Consider the following 14,379-nt stretch of genomic DNA (forward strand, 5'->3'; position numbering starts at 1 on the left):
GTATTTACATTATACCTGTTTTTTGCTTTTTAATGCCATTTTTATCTTATTCCATGTTATGTTTCAAGGAAATCACTTCTGTATACATGATACCTATCCTTCTTTGCTGTCCTGGTTTCAGCTGAGATAGAGTTAATTTTCTTTATAGTGGCTGGTATGGGGCTATATTTTGGATTTGTGCTGAAGACAGTGTTGATAATACAGAGATGTTTTAGTTGTTGCTGTACTAGTCAAGGACTTTTCAGCTTCCCGTGCTCTGCCAGGTGCAGAAGAAGCTGGGAGGGGACACAGCCAGGACAGCTGACCCCAACTGGCCAAAGGGCTATTCCATACCATATGGCGTCATGCTCAGCATATAAAGCTGGGGAAGAAGAAGGAAGGGGGGACATTTGGAGTGATGGCGTTTGTCTTCCCAAGTCACCGTTACGCGTGATGGAGCCCTGCTTTCCTGGCGATGGCTGAACACCTGCCTGCCCATGGGAAGCAGTGAATGAATTCCTTGTTTTGCTTTGCTTGCGTGCACGGCTTTTGCTTTACCTATTAAACTGTTTTTATCTCAACCCTCAAGTTTTCTTACTTTTGCTCTTCCGATTCTCTCCCCCATCCCACCGGGGGGGAGTGAGCGAGCAGCTGCGTGGTGCTTAGCTGCCGGCTGGGGCTAAACCACGACATTTGCATATTCAAAAATACACAGAAGTCAATGGTTTCTTTATAGTTTAGGCCACTTCAAGTATTTTTATGCACACCAGAAGATTTGGTACTATGCTGTTGCCTGTTACCTGTCTGTAAATGTAGCACAATCTTCCCTAGAAATAGCTCAGTAGGGCCAAATATTGTTGCTCCCTGAGGCCTTGGTTTTATCAAGAAAGTGACATCACATACTAACTCTGATTACAGGAATAAATCATATCTGCTTCCTTTGTAAAAGTTAGAAACAATATTTTGCTTTACTATCAATTTTGGCAAGAATAAATATTTTTGCAGTGGAAAAATATATAATTAAAATGTCATTTATGATTTTTCTTTTAACAGTTAAAGCAGTACCAGGAATGAGATAGAGAAAGAACCGTGACTGTGAAAATTTAAACTTATATGGAACAAACTTATACTTAATTGCCATAGAATAATTCACACTTTAACAACAGAAACTGAAACATAGCATGTTGCTGCTCTTAAGGTAAACGATACATTATTTAATTGTTTATGAAAGGCACGGAAGCCCAGGCTTAAAAATTCAACTTTTTCCTTACCCTGAGAAAGTATCCCTGGTTAAGCTGCCATTGTGTCTTAGGACAGTTTTGCTTAGGTCAAAAAGAACATCGTGTAAACTCTGTTCCTCAATTTTCTTCGTGGTTAGCTCAAGTATTTGTGTATTTCTCCGGAACAGTTTGCAAGCATAGCAAGTAGCTGCAGCAGTCTCCATTTTGTCTCCCGTCAGAACCCAGACCTTAATTCCAGCTTTCTGGAGTGCTTCAATAGTGTCAGCAGCTTTTTCTTGTAGTCTGTGGAAGTCAATTGACAACATACATTGATAGATTGCTTGGAAATGAGAAATTCAGAGGTCCTTATTGAAAGGTTTCCATAACCAAATAGAAAATTTCAATAAAAGTTATCAGATCTAAGAATTTTCCCCAAGGTGTGAATCTAAAAATGTTTAGGGGAGTAGTACATTATAAATAATTAGTTTTGACACTTTCAAAGTGCTCAAAGTTTCACCTTTCATTTATATAGCCTAAAAGACAAGATGCTTCATTCCCCAGACAGGTACTTCAATTAAAACATTTTCAGTCATTTCAGCTAATGACATCAAACAGTGAAGTACTGCTGAGTTATTAAAGTTACCTCCCAGTTTTAACAGTTTTTGATTTTTTTTTAAGACCTAAAGATTCTTCCTTCATTTTCTCAATACCCATTTTGTAGTTCTTTCCTCCAAAACTTTTCCCTACAATTTGTTCAATAAAGTATTACATGAACTGCATGTAAATGGTTTGAATATACTGATTTTTGTACACTTAACTGTTGTTACTAGCTTACTAAATTATAAAGTTACTATGTGTAACTTTAGTAAGCGAAGGGTATGGAATTGGTTCAAATAAAGGGTTTTTCAAATAAATCTCTAATCCAGAAAAAGAGTTACAAGAGAGTCTTCAACTACTTTGGTAACATCACTAAACATAAGAAACTAAGAAATGTACTAACCGATCTTCAACAGCTGTAGCACCAAGTAAAATAAAATCTCTTTCTATCTTCTCATACACTTCTGCCAATTTCTTTTCCCGATCCTGGAGGGCCAACTTTGCATTCTGAAGCAGCTTCTGTGCAATGCTATATTCTTCTGCTGTGAGCTTTTTATATGCAACGCACAACGTTCGCAGTCCCTCCTACAGAATGTAATCAAAAGAAACAAAATGCCTCTTACAAAACTCTTCTTAGACTTCTTGCTGGTGTTTATGCTGGTATATTTGAAACATTGGAATGATTTTAGAATTAAGATGAAGAGTCCCACTACTCACTTTTATAGTGAAGTGAGTGTAGTATAGACTAGTACAGTATAGTCTAGGCCAGAACATGGGTCAGCTTGATTCTGTGTTGCTCTGTAAGCGTACAACCTGAGGGACAAACCTCAGTCCTCCAGAAGAGAAACAGTTCAGCCACCCAACTGCATGTATGAAATTACCCGGGAAAGGAGAGTCAAGGTAAAGGTTTCCTTCCCTATGTGTATAATTAGGTAGGATGAGTCAGAATAAATAACAATCATATAAATAGTAGCTCTGCAGAGTCTGATTTTGATGCTGTCTTGCAGCAGAGACAGGGACAGGGACAAAACATCACAGAGTGCTGAAAGTGAAAATCCAACTGTGGCATTTCAGTCAAGTGAAAACCAGAATTTAGCTGTGGGTGTTTCAGACTTTTGGACTGTGTGATGAGTAAGAAAGGGAGTATATAGACTGTGTAAGGCAGGAAAAAGCTGCTACAAAGAAAGGAAGCTTTGCCACCTCAAATATATTGCCTCTCACAACACCATTTAACTGGCACTTTATCTTCATAAACTTCATAAACTTCAGAAATCCAGTAGGTCTTTGTATAGTTACTTATTACCAATCCAAGAAGGATTAAGTATTAAAAAATTTCCCCGAGTCTTGCTATTGATAAGGACAGGTGCCTGTATACTCTTTCAGAAGCTCCTGTATGTAGGAGCCAGCCCTATTTCCAATTATCCAGGATGAAGAAATAGCTCTTGGTCTGGATTTCTCTCTTGGCAGACACTGGATGGATACGATACGTAAACACTTCTTTCAGTTTCGCTAGCCTCCTTCACTTGTAATTATCAGAGACAGCTGTTTCATATAGTAAAGCTTAACAAAGCACTTTGGCAAAGAGCTTTGAAGTTTCTGTTCAAAACAAAAGCAGGTAACACTAGGTATTTTTTTCACATACCTGTAATAATACTTTGTTTTCACTTTGAGTACTGGATGCCAGCAAATTTTATCCTATTTATAAGACTGGCAGTCATATTCCATTGCAATGGGTTCTGCATATTTTTGGCTGAATTCAGTATTTTACAACTCCAAATACTACCTTTTAGGTAAAATTAAATTCTGAATTTCTTTTAAAGATGATCAGGCAATTCATAGTTCATTTTTAGCAAGCAAAAATGTAAGTATAAGGATGATCACTGCACTGTTTCCCCATGAGAAGCGCATTTGTTGCTACACTGTGCTCTAATGGATTTTCTCTTTTAAGAGCTTGTAAAGCAATCAAAGGCAGCAAATCACAATTGCTAAGTCTGGGGACTGAAAGCCAGGATGAGATTTTCAGTGAAGTTTTTCACTTTTCTTTCATTCAAAAGTTAATTCAAACCACCACAGCTGTGAAAATGCCATACTAAAAAGCTAATTGATGACCTCTGGTATAACATACTGTTGTGCATATCTAATGCATTCATATCTCACCACAACTGCCATGTGGAAGATGAGATGGAGGACAGATTCAAATAAGGGAGTAACACAGATTGCTACCCATACAGCCTGTGTGCACTCTGGCATAGAATAATCTCAGTGCCTGGAAAGACAAATCTGTTACCAGATCAAGCAGGAGGTAAGGACACTTAATTTTTTTTTGACACTGACATCACCCGAACAGATCAACAAAATGGAATCTTACCACTGCATTGCGTTCAACTCTGGATCGCACTTGGTCAATTTTGCCTTCTTTAACTCTAGGAAATATGGAAGAATCTGCTCCCTTACAAAACAGAAATATATCACCTAAAAGAGAAAGCATATGGAATTCAAAATGGCCAAATATATATTTCTTCAAAAAACATCCAAATTACTAAGTCTTCAAAAAGATTTCTTGCAATTTTTTTATAATTTGCACTCATGCTGGTACCCGGTCCCCTTTTTAATAAAGGCAGGCACACAGACTGTGATTAATGCTTAACTCTTTGATAAACCTGAAATAAATTCAAGTGAAACAAAACCATCTAAGAACAAACAGAATGTGACAGCCCTACCTGTTGAAGATTTAACGATTACGCTCATTCGCCGTCTCACAGAATCAAAACTCAAAACCTCTAATAATTCAAACCTGGAACAGAAACAGAATATTTTTTAAACAACTCCACTTTTCCAGATCCCTAAACTGGTTATTACGACTTCGAGCATATCAAATAAAACCTGACTTCTAACATGAAAATTATGTTGAGTCCTATGGAATATGGAACTAGTACAGAATGAAACAGCAGGTTACAAATAATAAATAGGGGAGGCTCTCAGCTCCTCATTACTTGAAATAGAATTTGTCTGCATGATGTTCGTAAGTATCTTTGGATGCATAGTCAATATAATTTAAGCAGAAGACTAGAAACCTTGCAGTAGAGCACTATCCTGCTTATAAAGTAAGTAAATTCCTACCTATAATACCTATGCATAGCCTTAGAACTTGAAATACAAAGGTGTGGACACAGAAGTCTTTAATATTTTTCTAATTTTGACTATTCCTATCTGCCAAAAGTGCTCACCTAATTTCATGAATCTTGCTCAAGTGTTGACTGACAAGTTATTCAAGTCAAAAAACATTTCTTTTTACTGTTTTTACATTTGCCATTGTTTTTATGATTTGATTTTATCCCATGTTCCTTTCCTTTCTAGGAGGAAAGATGAACACAAGCTCCTGTTGTACTGTTTCTGTATAATTCATCAGTTTATATACTTTTATCATTTACTCTCTTAGCTATTTCATTTCATCTAAGAGAGCCCCCTTTTTTCCAGCACAAACACAAGCATCCCAATCATTAATCCCAATCTCTTCCAGATTCATCTGTTAATATTTTGCTTATAAAATAGATCTGCTTATTTAATTAGTTCATTCAGTTGTAAGTCCTCACAACAGCCTGGAATTCAAACCTGTGTAAGGCCACAGTGTTTGTTTCATTAAAAGCTACAACAGATTCCAACAAGGAGCTGGATCAGGCCTATGTCTACAAACTGTGATGCGTTTTGAAGAAGATTCCTAATAATTATAGTACTTTCATAAATCCCCAAATTATACTGAATCCAGTTCTCATGAGTTGAGCCACAAAAGTCTGAAGTAACCTTTGGGAAAAATCCTCCATATTCCCCTAAAAGGGGGAAAAATAACAGCAGGGTTCCTATATTTGTGTCCAAGAGTCCTTGTGTAGTTAGCAGAGTACACATGCAGGAAGACACAGATATACTATAGCCTTAACCAGTAGACATCTACAGAAGTGTAAGGTAACATTTTCAAAAGTATGTACGTCCCATTAAATAGCTGTACTACTTAAATGTTATTGAAAATTTTACTCATATTATGGTCTAGAAGATTTACTCTACATGTCAAAGGAAAATGACAAAAAACAGCACCTGTTTTAAATTTTCTTTGAACCAGCTATGAAAATTTATTCTACAGATATTACCTTCCTGTAAATTATATAGATTATTTGTGAACAACAAATGGGGAACATACCATTTTCTCTTAAGAAAATATTATTTACCATGTAACAAAGGAAAAATACCCATAGTTCCTAAAACTATTAGGAACTATTAGATTAGGTCATGAACCCCACACTACACCTTTGTTGCTATATTAATATTTTGTATTGCATATACTGTCAAACTAACAAACCAAGTGAAAATATAAAACTATAGGGTCTATTAAAATTATAAATATTAGTAGATAATTTATTTTTCTACCAGAACGTACAATTTCGGACTTTTCTGAATTAAAAATTAATGTATAGGGAAAGAATGATTTATTAAACACATCAGTAAAATCTCCTCATCAGTCTATTTTGTTATATTTTTAACCACTCACTTCTCTATGTTATTTTCCCGATTTAAGATCTCCATAAAATTGTCCTTCAGCCTTAGATAGGTGTAACCAAGTCTGTAAAATGAAACACACATCAAGAGAATGAATACAACAAATACGTAATTGTCTAGTTTAAGCACGTCATAAGGATTTAAGACTGAGCTTATCTTCTGAAAAAAAAAACAAAAAAAACCCCAAAAAAACCACCACCCACAAACCAAAAAACAACACACCAAACTTTTTAGTTGATTTATGAATAATCATGGCTGTATGTTAAGAAAATCATCAGCTCTAGATGATTTGGTGTTTGTTATACGATTTTTGTGCTGAAAACAATTTTGAACTTCAGTGATTAGATCTCTAGATTAAAAAAATATAATACCTAATTACATACATACCTCTGTATTCCCTCAACTAAAGCAACTTCATCAGGTGATGACGAAATATAAATACAAGATCTTCTTGAGAGCTGGTTTTTCTTCAATCCATCTACACTGTCATCATCTTTTACCTGAACAGTGTGGCAAAGACAAAGAGCTCGGAAAAATAGGTCCTCTCTCTCCTAAAAAATAAAAGGAATGGTTGTCATTACGTGTGATCACTTTCAAGTATTCCTTTGAAACCTTTTCTTTTGGAAGGTTAGCAAGTCACTGATTACTACTATTTATTATCAGATAAAGGCAGTGTCACAAGTCACCTGCCCTTTAGGGAGAGCCAAGCCTTTCCCAGTGGTAACCACACAACTGCTTAATAGCTGCTAGCGCTACTAGCATTACCATGCAAGTCAAGCTGCTGATGCCCAAAAAAAGACAGCATGCGTCTTTTGCCTCCTCTGAGTGCCTAGATGTGGCTAAAGGTTTTTTTCTTTACTTTTGCTTAAACTTTAATGACCTGTATTAAATACTAGTCATGGTACAATTTTAGGAGTCCTGAGTCCAGACAGAGGGATGCAGCACCTGGAGCACAAATGTTAACAGGCTTCACAGATTTCAATTTCTTACGCAGCTTGAACACCTCTCAGAGCTATATAAAATAAAAGGACCATGGACATTTTGGCAGCTGGAGCAAACAACTTCTGTAAAGTTTCAGATGGTTTGGTAATGACAGCTTCTGACACCAGAAAGAGATTTCTATTTCATGGATACCTGGCTGTGTTCTACCTGTATTTTTGTGTCTGAATCTTATTCTTCTGTGCTGTTCAATACAAACCGTCTGTGTCATTGTAATTCCAAGATAAAACTACAGTGTACCTTGGGACCACATTCTGAGGGCCATGGGCGAAAGCCATAAGGTTGTTGAATTACACCAACATATTTTAAGAGGCCTTGTTTTGCCATAGTGAAGGGTATGACCAAAGTATGATTTGAGACTGTATTGATATATTTAAAAATATATTGTCCTTTGGCTATGATTATCGTGCCCATTTACACCCTACTCATCAGTTGACACGTGAAGTCTCCTTGATTTTCAACTAACTTTGCTTTACACAACAAAAAAGCCACAGCACATACATGCTGTGTGCAGCACATTTCAGATGTGGCTATATTAAGTCACATTAAAAAGTAATTTAATTTGATCATAAACCATTCTCTGGCCACATCTTCACTCAGTGATGACTAAGTGTTTGCACTGAGCATTCATTTTCCCCCTTGAGGAGTTTCCTGCCTTGCTTTCCCTACTGTAGCTAATGTTAAACAGAAATCAGCTATTACGTTTCTTTAGCTATTAACCAGAGAAAGTTCCATATTTTGGGGTTTTATTTAATTCAGTTTTACAGCTGCAGTAAGTCGGGAAACTTCCTATTAAACCTTTAAATCTTAATCTAATCTAGGAAAGGAAAACGTCTATGTTGTGACGTATTTCCTGCCGTTATCTACTTTGATTAGAGAAATTCAAGGATGTTATATTTCTAATGTTCCCTCATCAGCACAGTTCAATTTTCATGTTTCATTGTAAAAAACAAGAACCTAGAAAGAGACATCATACCTTTCCACTTCCTCCTGGAGAAGAATCAATCATATCAATGCCTGTACAATCGTGGAGAATTTGGCCATTGCAGATAACGTGTGGTACATAAACGTGCCCTTCAATGCAACATTCTACGAATTCCATATTGTTCTCAGTTAACGTTCCTGTTTTATCTGTGAAGACATACTCAATCTGCAAATGAGCACAAATTAAAAACAGCAGGAATGTGAACAGAGATTTTCCAAGGTCTCTTAACAAAACTGAGATTATTACTGGATTACACCTTCCTTTAAAGATCCTTATGCAGGCTCTTTCAGAAAAGCAAGACAACAATTTCTTTTGGGAGTCATCTTCCACAGGAATGTGGGCCATGAAAGATTTTATCTTACAAGAGTATCAGCAAAGCTATCTTTTGCCTCATAGCACATATAAATAATGTGTTTAACCTACTTTCACTCTTCTCTCAAGCTCCTTTTTGGTTTTTAATGTCTTTCTTGCTGCAAGACAGATATTTATGGCAACAAAATGCATGCAAATTCCATTTCCCAGGGATCATTATTTAATGTACGTGCCTGGATTTGGATCAGTTGCTGTCAGAATGGTCCTTAGGGTAGTATCAGAATTCCCCACTACAATTACATTAGTTTAAATGAGGATTCTGGACTAATGGTCACATACAGTTACACACAAGGGTACTGTTATTGCCCTGGAAACATTCCTTTTGTCTCAATATTGAATTTTTCATTAATTTTATCTTTTACAATGAGCCCCAGCATTTAAGGATAACATCATCAAAAATAAAACCAAAACCTGAACTATAAACCAGAACAGCTAGATTGGCACAAGCTCAATTTTGGATATTGGATATAGGTATTGTATGCAGATTGCATGAATATATTTGATAAACTGAGAGCATTATGTCAGGATAGGAATTAAACACTGGAAGTAAGGCAATTATTTAGTATTTGTCAGATTGTTTAACAAACTTCAACATTTATCAAGTGGATGAAACAAAATAAAAAACAAATTTTTGCTCTCAGTTATAAGAGAAGTTACTAAATATGTCAACTTTCCTCCTAGATTAACTTTTCTAATATTCATTCCTCTGAAAAGGCAAGTTTCCAGATTTTCCAATGGTTTGTTATCTGTGGACACAATACCCATATCCAACTTTTTTTCGAAGGGCCAGGATTTATATGGATTTCTTTCATCTTAAGTCCTATATTCAGTTTCATAATACATTTATACAAGATACAAAATGCTATCAAGCAAAGGTCTTTTATTCATTCAGTGTGCTGCTTTGGGATCAACACCCATTACATGAAAAAAGGAATAAAGCGTGTATCTCACTGCGACAGTATTTACTACAACCACAAATAAGGATTCGCAATCAAAGCCTTCATTAGAAATACGATGTATAATATATTTCAAAAATGTAGAAGCAAAATTTAGTTCACTGGATTCATACTAATAATGCCAAGTACTGATGAGGGTCCCATTTTAGGGACGACACTTTAAATTTAGTAGTAGTAAGATAGTTTTTATAACAGGATCACACAATGGTTGAGGTTGGAGGGCAGCTCCGGAAGTCATCTGGTCCACCCACCCTGCTCAAGCAGGGCCACCAAGAGCTGGTTGCCCAGGACCATGTCCAGACAGGTTTTGGTTATCTCCAAGGATGGAGACTCCACAGTCTGCCTGGGCAACTCAGTCACTGTGACAGTAAAATAGTGCTTCCTGATGTTCAGATAGACCCTCCTGCTTCAGGTTGTGCCCATTGCCGCTGGTCCTGTCACTGGGCACCACTGAAAAGAGCCTGGCTCCATCCTCTTTGCACCCTCCCTTCAGGTATTTATATACATTGATGAGATTCCCTCCTGAACCTTCCCTTCTCCAGGCTGGACAGTCCCAGCTTTCTCAGCCTGTCCTCACATAGGAGATGCTCCAGTCCTTTCACCATCTTTGTGGCCCTTCACTGTACTCCCTCCAGTATGCCCGTGTGTCTCATACTGTGGAGCCCAGAACTGGACACAGTACTCCAGGTGTGCCCTCACCAGTGCAGAGTAGAGGAGAAGGATCACCTCCCTCCACCTGTTGGCAATACCCTAATGCAGACGAGGATACCGTTCACCTTCTTTGCCGTAAGGGCACACTACTGGCTCATGTTCAACTTGCTGTCCAGCAGGACTCCCGAGTCCTTTTCTGCCAAGCTGCTTTCCTGGGTGGCCCCCAGGGTATACTGTGCCCCATCATCCAGATCACTAATGACCAGGACTGGACCCAGTATTGACCCCTGGTGTACACCACTAGTTACTGGCCTCCCAATAGACTTTATGCTGCTGACCACCACCCTCTGGGCCTGGCTGTTCAGCCAGTTTTCAATCCACCTCACTGTCTGCTCATCCAGCCTATAATTCATCAGTTTCTCTACGAGGATCTTATGGGAGACAGTGCCGACTGCCTCCCATAATAATAAAATACTGGGTACCACCTTTTATCCAAATAGATAGGTGTCCCTAAAAGCTTAATTACTAGGTTAGGCTGTACAAAAATAAGGAAATACCCCATCTGATTTATTTATTTGAAACCTATGAACACAGTTTTAATTAATAGAGAAGCTAAATATTTTCTCAAAAAATATTCATGCACGTATGTGTCCAGGTGATTATTTTCTTAACACAGAATACTAAACATAGAAATTCTTTTGGAAAATGAGAGTGACAGTCAATCATTTCACTAGATGAAACTTGTGTCTGGAGATTTGGTGTCAGTCTAGCCAGACAAAAAGGGGTTTTTTTTCCATCTGACTTTTACTCTAAGGAAGTTAGGTGCTTATATAATCTCCCTCTATAGTCAAGGGAGAGAAATCATTACCTTCTTAAAGTGTTTATCCTTTACTAATACAGTAATACTAATTGACTTCCACTGACTGGCTGAGAAAACAGAATTCTTTATTCTGAAAATCAGAAGATCTCAAATTTTATTTTTAAAATTAATCAGCACTAAAGAAAATGCACACTAAGCTGCAAAATAAAATTTGAAGTGACAATTTAAAAAAAAAAATTTATGGTAGAAACAGTTGAAAAAAATTTATCATTCGATGAAATTTACCTGTCCCAACTCTTCATTGAGGTCAGAAGTATTCACCAGTGGTCCTTCACCTATGTCCTCATCAAACATTTCCTCATCCCACGTAAGGAAATAAGAACCAAGAAATTTCTGCATTTCCACAGTGACATACATGGATACAGGAATAATGTAGTTGAAAAGAACCATGAATGCAAGGAAGTCTGTAAAAGCTCGAAGAAACTGCCAAAGAAACAAGATGAAAATATTCATTTTTCATGTACCATCAAAAACCGAAAGATGACTACATACATTTGCAAATTATTTTTTTCTAATAACTTTCGAACAGTAAGCAACATGCTTCATAGCTCACAGTTCAGCACAGGATGTATACCTTAATGATTTATAACATCATAACTAATTTGGCATGAAGAAAAAAAAACTTTTTTCTTTTAAATTTGTATTTTTCTTTGCAGACATACAGGTGTAGAGTACAGTTACACATCATTGTTGTAAAGTTCTAGAGCAACTAATGAGAGTGGTGAACACCTGTATGAGAACAAGGAAAACAATAAAATGTACATTTGCAAATTACCAGAAAAATATGGTAAAACTACAGTAACTCATTCAAGGATTATCAAATTACATAACTTTTAGGCAGCATTTCATTAATAAATACAGGGTTTCTCTTCCTTCTCTCAATACAAGTAGAGTGTATGCACACAACCTGGCTCGATTTTTTGACTGGTGGAGACTGGTTGAAGGTATAGTCAACCTGCTGAGCAGGTTGAGATAGTGTTACTGGTGGTAATGAGAAATCTAGAACATGCCTGGCTAGCTGTCCTCATCAGGCATTTAGGGTAAAGAAGGAAATTTTCCCCTAAGTCTGATTGGGAGGACTTAGTGAAATAATATTATGCTTTCTGTACTGCTGGGTTCAGTTCATTACTTTGGATCATCTGGGTACCCATTCCAGACTATGTCCTTGCTACGTAAGGACACTGGACACTGGTAGCTCTGTTGCTGGTCTCTAGTACTCATGACAGAGTTACAGGGCTATATGAAACCAAGCTTTTGAGGAGTATTTTTACAGAGATTCCTACAGCAGGTTCTTTTGAACACATGTCTGTTACATGATTGCCAATAGTTGTGGGATTCCTTTCAGTCCTGTATTTCTCTGAAGAGGTCAGTCCTTCAGTAATTCACATCAATGACATAACACTCCAAAAGACTTTCATGAGGCTTTTTATATTAAAACAGACATTTTCTCATCAGTTAAAGTCACACATACAACTTAAGTGCAAAAATATACAAGATTTCTACAAACATACGGTCACCACTGTTAGCAAAAAAAGCAACAATTTATGATTGGTTGTATATGCTTTTCAGTAGGATTCTTATACATTAAGGGTTTAGTGAAACTTTTTTTGTATTTTAATTTATTTCCATACCAGATTTCTTTTCCTTTCTGGCTCTGTTTTCTGATTATACCATGGCTCATCACGAAATGGTTCACTCTGCCAGACATACTTCAGGACAGTATTTATTAGTGCTTTACTGATGAGAATACAGAGGTATACAATAAGGAATACATTCATTGATCTAAAAAAAAAAAAAAAAAAAGGGCAAGATAAAAATTCCATTAGCGTATAAACTCCAGAGTTTATTAAAAAATGTTATACTTGGGCTTCAGCTTAATATTTGCTGCAAGTCTAACAATGCTATGATGTTAAATAATTGCTCTACAGTGTTTTCCCAATGAAGAAAAGTATTACTGAGGACCACTTTCTATTTAAAATGTTAGCTGCTATAATTGTTTCCAAAATGCGTACAACACATTACGAAACTTAGTATATTAGTGAAAACAATAGCATATGTGGAATCATAACAGAATAACCAGGCTTGTATCTGAAGACTTTTTTATGCCATTTCCCTGAACCAATATAAAAACACTCACATAAGCACTTTTATAGAAATATAAATCTATTGAGAACATTTTCCTGTGTAGCTGTAATGGTTTAACTCTTTCTATACAGAACTAAAAAAAGAAAGAGCAAGAACACTTCACATTTAAAATTATATTTACATTAATGATGGGCATGAACTAAAAGCCATGAGTTATACATCAATAACAACAGAAAGAGACACAACATCATTGCTCAGTCACTGCGTAAGAGAAGGGCTATCAGCTGGTCAGTACATCTTGCCTTAATCAATTACTTTTTTTTTTTTTTTTCCTCCCCACAAGGTTGGACACCTTACTCAAAGCTGATGATTTCAGACAGCAGAGTAGGACTAGAAATTAATCCTCTCTATTTTAAAAAAGTAAGCAACCAATGTCAGCTCATCCGTTGAGGACAGCAGTGTCTTCCTTTCCCATCATATATGCATATATGGAACTTTTAATTTTAGCTAAACCATGGAAAACCTGCCACAGACAGGCTTTGTGTTACTGCAGTTGATCCAAAGTGAAGTGCATCAAAAGAGTTATTTTTACTGAATTCAAGACTTAATTGCAATGAAAAGGAATTTTAGGATATTGAAGCACATAATCTGGGAAAACTATCAGTAGGTGTACTCTAACCAGTGAAAAAAAAGTATTCTGGAACAGCAAAACACATTATATCTTAAAAAGGTAAGCATTACATTAAGGTGGCTTTTTAAAAATATTTAACGTTTAATAAAAATTCAGTATTGAGAACCTCATTTATACAGCGTTATATGACTCATTTTGTAAGTAAAAAATGATACACAAAAATAGGCAAGTTTCAAGCCCCTCTACCTCTTTTTTAATTTAAATGAATGAAACACACACTTTTAGGGGAAAAAAAAAAAAGGCAACCCAAAAAACACCAAAAAACCCCAAAACCTTTTATTCACCATTCAAACATGCAGTTTTCCACCCCCAAAATAAATATGAGAAATTTTACTTTTCTACAGCAGATCGCTTCTGTGATTTTGCCTGGTAATTTAATGCCATCTTAGTTTCCATGCCCGTGTAGATAGCAACAC

The 14,379-nt window shown here is 36.5% G+C and overlaps 1 protein-coding gene across 3 annotated transcripts in view; it reads right to left on the reverse strand.

Annotated features, from left to right (window-relative positions):
* ATP11A (ATPase phospholipid transporting 11A) overlaps nt 1–14,379 on the reverse strand; it is a 132,752-nt gene that overhangs the window by 28,177 nt on the left and 90,196 nt on the right. For all 3 annotated transcript variants that reach the window (XM_075525632.1, XM_075525625.1, XM_075525641.1), the window contains 10 exons: nt 14,298–14,379; nt 12,819–12,969; nt 11,413–11,610; nt 8,320–8,493; nt 6,732–6,895; nt 6,337–6,408; nt 4,517–4,590; nt 4,165–4,268; nt 2,200–2,381; nt 1,251–1,502 (listed from right to left, as the gene is read on the reverse strand). In XM_075525632.1, the coding sequence (XP_075381747.1) occupies nt 1,251–1,502; nt 2,200–2,381; nt 4,165–4,268; nt 4,517–4,590; nt 6,337–6,408; nt 6,732–6,895; nt 8,320–8,493; nt 11,413–11,610; nt 12,819–12,969; nt 14,298–14,379 (1,453 nt within the window). The remainder of the gene's footprint in view (nt 1–1,250; nt 1,503–2,199; nt 2,382–4,164; nt 4,269–4,516; nt 4,591–6,336; nt 6,409–6,731; nt 6,896–8,319; nt 8,494–11,412; nt 11,611–12,818; nt 12,970–14,297) is intronic.

The sequence above is a fragment of the Mycteria americana genome, chromosome 1 (assembly GCF_035582795.1).
Source record: "Mycteria americana isolate JAX WOST 10 ecotype Jacksonville Zoo and Gardens chromosome 1, USCA_MyAme_1.0, whole genome shotgun sequence".
NCBI lineage: Eukaryota > Metazoa > Chordata > Aves > Ciconiiformes > Ciconiidae > Mycteria > Mycteria americana.